This window comes from Zea mays, chromosome 1, assembly GCF_902167145.1.
Source record: "Zea mays cultivar B73 chromosome 1, Zm-B73-REFERENCE-NAM-5.0, whole genome shotgun sequence".
NCBI lineage: Eukaryota > Viridiplantae > Streptophyta > Magnoliopsida > Poales > Poaceae > Zea > Zea mays.
In genome coordinates, this window is record NC_050096.1 from 68,477,778 (window position 1) to 68,484,225 (window position 6,448).

General features: G+C 45.3%; 1 protein-coding gene across 1 annotated transcript; it reads right to left on the reverse strand.

Annotated features, from left to right (window-relative positions):
* Window positions 1-4,097: 4,097 nt before the first annotated feature.
* On the reverse strand, window positions 4,098-5,311 carry LOC118476010 (uncharacterized). The gene is made up of 2 exons (XM_035964022.1): window positions 5,267-5,311; window positions 4,098-4,697 (listed from the first exon to the last, which is right to left on the reverse strand). The coding sequence occupies exon 2, from the start codon at window positions 4,689-4,691 to the stop codon at window positions 4,308-4,310; it is 384 nt and encodes a 127-aa protein (XP_035819915.1). The 5' UTR covers window positions 4,692-4,697; window positions 5,267-5,311; the 3' UTR covers window positions 4,098-4,307.
* Window positions 5,312-6,448: the final 1,137 nt, after the last annotated feature.

Here is a 6,448-nt window from a genome sequence, read left to right on the forward strand (position 1 = left end):
TTTTGATTAAGAATTCATCAAGTTATGGATTTTCTAAGTTCTCTGGTTATTTAAAAAGATTAACAGAATTGATTAAATGGAAAACTACTTTGCACTGGGGTCCCTGGCGGGTGTTTTAAGTTTTCTTCGCGGATCAGTCCCTGAGCTACTATTCAAATGAGTCACTGACGTTACAGAAAACCCCTCGGGTTCTTCTAATCCTAACCCGAGGTCCTTCTCCAAACTTAAACAGTAACCGCGGTGGAAGAAAGGGCGGAGGGGCTTACCGGCGGCGAGATTGCTTCGGTGAAGTGGTCGAGGACGTAGGGGAGGTCTTAGGGATCACAACGGTGTGCGGGTCGCCGTCGGGGATGGTCGGAGTTGGCCGGTCCACGTGCGCAGGCGGGGATGCTCGGCGGCGGCGAGGAGTCCGGCCTGCTCACGGCGAGATAGTTCAATTGAATGGGTCAGAGAGCTTCACGGGATTCCAGAGAAGATGTGGGTGCAAGGAATTGGACAAAGACTCACTGGTTAGCTCTGTCCACGCGCGACGGCGGAAGACCGAAGTCCGGTGAAGTCGATCTCGGGCTTCCGGTGAAGTCCGGCCTGGTCCGAGGGCTTGGAAAGCTTCACGGGCCACTAGCGGAGCTTACCAAAGCACTGGCTCGACTTGGGGGTGGCTGGAGTGGGCTGGCCACGGTGGCCAAAGCTCTGGCGGCAATGGCGGGCGGAAATGAGCTCGCCGGAGCTAAGGAGGGGTGGCTGGCCGGTGATGGTGAGCGCGGGGTGAAGTGAGGCGTGCCCGGGGAGGCTTTATAGGCGCGGGCGAGCACGACCGAGGGCGGGGCTCTGACAAGCGCTCGGGGCGTGCGCGGCGAACGCCAGTGCGCGCTCTGGCAACTGGCACAGCGTCGAGCACGAGGCAGCGCAGAGAGAGGTCAAGTTCAAGCGCGGATTGGGCCCAAATCTTTGAGATTATGGCCATGATCCCGTTGAGAAATCTCTTCCTCTCAGGTTCCTTTGTCGCTTGTGTGTGGAGGCTAGCAAGTTTCGCTAACTGGATTAAGAGATAGAGATGGGAGAAATCCTGTTTGTCTCACTGCCACACACAGGGAGAAGATCTCTGGTTTGACATGTCCGAGGCACGCGTCCCAATGCCATCTCCTGGCACATGACAGAGGGGTTAGTTAGGCACATTTTTGTTAATGGGGCCATTAGGATTCGAGTTAGGGATCAAGGTGAACATCCTTGATCTTTGGCTCAAGGTCTGAATTTCAGAATTCTGAAATTCAGAATTCCCATTAAGTCCCCACATGAGAAGCTTGATTTGGGGTTTTATTTGAGTTGTTTTGGCCAAGCTTTCTCAACCTTTCTTGTTGCTTATTAAATATACTTCAATGTTTATAATTGGCTCAAGCCATGATTTTAAATTTTTCATACCCTTTTCCTTATTTTCTTGAATTTTGCTCTTGGGGCTCACTTAGGGTTTTCATTAGGGTTGCAACATTATTACCTTTTTGAAAGACCCATTTGTTTTGATCATGATACTTTTAAGTATATGATTGGTGGATTCTTTGCTCTTAAGTTAATTTGATGCTCATGCTTACTTTGGTTCACATAAAATGATGGTTCTTGGTTTGGCATTTTAAGGGAAACCCTAGGTGACACTGGGGTGTCACAGCCTTCCCCCCTTAAAGAAATCTCGTCCCGAGATTCGGGCCAGAGTCCTTCCAGGGTGAAGCGAAGGGTGAGACTCAAAGGAAATGGGTGATTATTGTTATTATTAGGGTAAAACTGCTCTTCGAATGTCATTCTCTTTGCAACTTCAGAAGGAAGCCCTTTTTAAGTTTTACTTCATAGTTACTTCATTCTGAATTAAGATCATATTTTTGAAAATTTGTTTCGAAGGGCAGGGGAGGGGTTGGGTGTGATTACGTACCAGCTTCCTTAGGTAGGCAATCGGGGAAGTTGGATCTCAAGAATTCCTCGGTTTCCCAAGTAGCTTCTTCCTCTGAGTGATTACTCCACTGGACCTTGTACATCTTGATCGATTTAGCCCGAGTTGATCTTTCCTTGCAATCCAGAATCTTGGAGGGGTACTCTTGGTATGATAGATCTGGCTCTATCTCCAATTCTGGCTCTGCTATGATCTCGGTCGGCAATCGAACACACTTCTTCAGCTGAGATACATGGAATACACTGTGAATGGCAGACATCTTTGAAGGTAACTTCAGCTTATATGCCACGGGTCCACATGCTTCTATGATCTCATAAGGTCCAATGTAACGAGGGGCTAGCTTGGCTTTGATCCCAAACCTCTACACTCCCTTGGTGGGTGATACCTTAAGGTATACAAAACTTCCCACCTCGAACTGGAGAGGTTTCCTTCTTCTATCATGGTAACTCTTCTGCCTGGCCTGAGCAGCTTCTAGATTCTTCTTGATTAGTTTGACCTTCCTTTCGGCTTCAGTCACTAAGTCAGGTCCAAAAACTCCTCTTTCTCCAGGTTGAGACCAATTGAGTGGTGTCCTACACCTTCTTCCATAGAGAGCTTCAAAAGGTGCCATCCTTAGGCTGGATTGATAACTATTGTTATAAGCAAACTCTTCCAAGGAGAGGTGCTTATCCCAATTCTTGCCACAATCGATTGCACAAGCTCTCAGCATATCCTCCAGAATTTGGTTTACCCTTTCCGTCTGACCATCAGTCTGTGGGTGGTAAGCTGAACTCCTGATTAGCTTGGTTCCCAAAGACTCTTGCAATTGTTCCCAAAATCTGGCAACAAATTAGGCTCCTCGGTCAGAAACAATGGTCCGAGGTAATCCGTGCAAACACACGATCCAGTCAATATACAATTCTGCATACTTCTGAGCCTTATCAGTGGTGTGCACAGGAAGAAAATGTGCCACTTTCGTTAGTCGGTCCACAATAACCCAAATCGAATCATGATGACGAGAGGTGTTGGGCAGACCCACAATGAAATCCATGCTGATGTCATCCCACTTCCACGAAGGTATAGACAGGGGTTGCAAAGCTCCAGCTGATTTCAAGTGGCTTGCCTTTATCCTCTGACAGGTGTCACATTCTGATACGTACTGGGCTATCTCCCTCTTCATTCTGGTCCACCAATACAAAGGCTTCAGGTCATGGTACATCTTGGTGCTTCCCGGATGCATAGAGAATTTGGAGAGATGAGCCTCGTCCAAAATTTTCCTCTTGAGTTCCTGGTCTCTAGGAATCACCAATCTGCTTTTGAACCATAACACACCCTTTTCATCTTGGCAGAAACAATTATACTTCTCAACCTTCTGATGGAGATTCTTCTTGATAATTTGCACTCCCTTGTCACTGAGCTAGGCCATGATAATCTGGTCTTGCAAAGCTGGCTCAACAGAAATGTGAGACAAAGAACCAGAAGGAATCACCTCAATTTGCATCTTGCTCAACTCATCACACAAGATGTTAATGCGAGAATCCATCAGAATACAATTGCATTGCAACTTCCGACTCAAGGCATCTGCTACACTAGTAGAGATCTTATCATCGATGACGTTCGTATTGCGTCACTGCATGTGTATATATCGTCACAGAGTAAGGTTTGTGACGAATTTGTGACGAGTTCGATTTGGTCATAGGGGTCGCGTCACATTTGTTGTGTTGTGACGGACTACTCAGTTTCGTCATCGATGTGTATACATTCTGTGACGAAAGGCGCGTTGTCATGGAAGTGAATGCATGCTATGACGATCAGTTGTGGTCATAGAGGAAGACACTTTTCCGTCATAATTCGTCGTCTGCCCGAGCAAACTGACGGCGTTGTTAACGCCGTTTGGTTGCTGTGACGGTACGGTATCGTCACAGATAGAGCCGTGGTTTGGTCATTACCAGCCGTTTGGAAGGTGCTGATGCGTATGACGTCAGCGCTGACGTGGCTAGTGACGTGGCAGCTGACGTCAGCGCTGACGTAACGCTGACGTGGCTAGTACAGTGGCAGCTGACGTGGCATATGTTTTATTATATGCCACCAGTTTGGTCACAGATGTGCAGAGAATAATTTTATTGGAAATTGCAAAATATACTAGAACAGAGGAATGAGCACACAATTCCATTTTCCATAGATGAATACAACTAGTATTCCAGTGCGCATACAAACTAAGTGGACAACACTAAACTCAGTTCATAGCATCACCACTTGAGTTCACATTTCAGTTGAGTTTGCACAAACATAACAACATATAATCAAAAGTTGACACCCACGAGCAACTAGAGTTTTTGGGTACCCTCATGTCAAAGAACAGGCCAAAAACAGCAGCTCTGACTAGCAGCCCTCATGTCGAAGAAGAGTTACCATGCAAGGACAAGAGCTTCTTGATGAGCACATTGGTCTCCTCCATCTCCTTGCTGTTCTTCTCTGTTATCTTCTTGTACTCCTCCAACTCCCTTTGTGTCCTCGCCTGCTGTTCCTCAGCTTCTTCACATTTCTTCCTGAGCTGGTCGAGTTCACCTTGAACAGCAGCCGTCGCTTCAGCTGCAAGTTGTTCCCGAAGCTCACTATGATTTGATGATGAAGCCTTGGAGGTTGCCGATGTTTTGATGCCAACGCTTTTCAGGAATTGGTGTGAGCTGCTCTGGGACAGCACCTTCGACACAAGGTGCACACTGGATGCTGGCATCTCACCTTCAGCAACAGGTTCAGCCCTCAAAGCCTCCATATGAGACTGAAATATCATGGACAGAAACAGTTACATGTTATTGCTAATGAGCAACAGCAAGATGCTGACAATAATGTGAAAACAGTGACTTTCATTTCTAGTGCACGGGTCCTACAAGGCATTAACAAAGACTATGAAAAATAGACTGACAGACTCTAAAAGCTATACATTTGTTGGCAAATTATAGCAGATTATAGCAGTTACAAATTATAGCAGATTTGCTTAAAAGCTATACATTTGATGGCAAATTAAAAGCTATTCATTTGAAATACTCTATAAATAGACTATGAAAAATAATGTGAAAACAGTTACAAATTATAGCAGATTTGCTTAACAAAGACTCTAAAACCTATACATTTCTAGTGCACGGGTCCTACAAAAAATAGACTATGATATTTACTTTCATTTCAGAAATTTGATGGCAGACAAAATAGACTATGATCTGAACTCCCCTGGGATGGGACAAGCGATCTCACTCATCGATCTCACTCCCCTTCGTTCCATCGACCCACAGCCAGCCTCCCTCATATGATCTCATAAAAATTACACTAAATAAAGAAAACAAATGAACTTACAAGTGCTTCTCTTGCCGGTTCACTCAGGCCACGTTTGGAGCTGGTATGACAGGTCTTGAAGGCGTCCACCGCATCTAGTTCTTCAGTCTGGTCTAAGCTGGGTTCTTCTCGGTTTCTCTTCTGCTTCTGTTTCGTGGATAAACAATCACAGCGAAGTTTGCTCAGATCAAATGCAATAGAAGTTGAGTGCACAAGTGCAGGTAGTAGTACAAGGTAATAGTTACTTACATATGCATGTAAGTGTGCCACATAGCAGCGAGAACCCGTAGCCTGATGAAACTTGACTTGACTGCGGTTCTGCTTGTTCTTTGCACTTATTTCCTACAAGAGAATGAACATGTCAGATTAGATCATAGGTTCAATATGCGAAGATCCTTTGCAAACGTATAGTGAAAGAACAATATATGACAAGATACCCATACCATGTTCTTTGGATCAGACCACTTTGCAACTAATGCCTTCCACTGTTCATCAGTCATGTAAGATACAGGAGAAGTTGTGCTAATCTCATTTGCAGGTACACCATTGAAGTATTTCTGCTTGAGCCGATAACGCTGGTTTTTTACCGCAGAGCGTAGCATATCGGTGCAAGCTTCCTTTGTTGCCTTGTCCTCAGTGTTAACGGACAAGCGCCCCTATGCATATGACAATTCCATAGTTAGTCAATTCAGGTTAAGCAGTATACAAGTGAACCATAGAATCAGTAATGCACTTACATTTAGCTGTGACACAAAGCTGTTGTAGTATTTCTGGTCGTCCTTGTAATCTTTCCAACGAGTTAGGATAGGCATGGTTTCCCGAATAATGATGCCAGCCTCTGATGCAAACTTGGCAGCTTGAACAGGTTCATGTGGCCTTTTTTTGCCTTCCTCAACAGCTATGGGCAGTCTCCTTTGCATAACTTTAGTCATCCTGTCCAGTTGTTTTCCCTTGGTTGCTGCCCTGGGTCTCCTTGGTGCTCGCTGTGTAGGAGCTACAAAATATAATTCGCTTTTATTGAATAATGAAATTGTTTTGTTTCATGCAAATCAGCAAAAGAGATGCCTTATTTGACTGAAAAAATAGAACTTGCCTTCAGTTTCTTCATCTCTAGCTACATTGGCTTGAGCATCACCTGTACTGTCATGAGCAGCAGATGCCATGGCTTCCTCTTCAGCTCTGCTGAAATGATCAGCAAGTCCA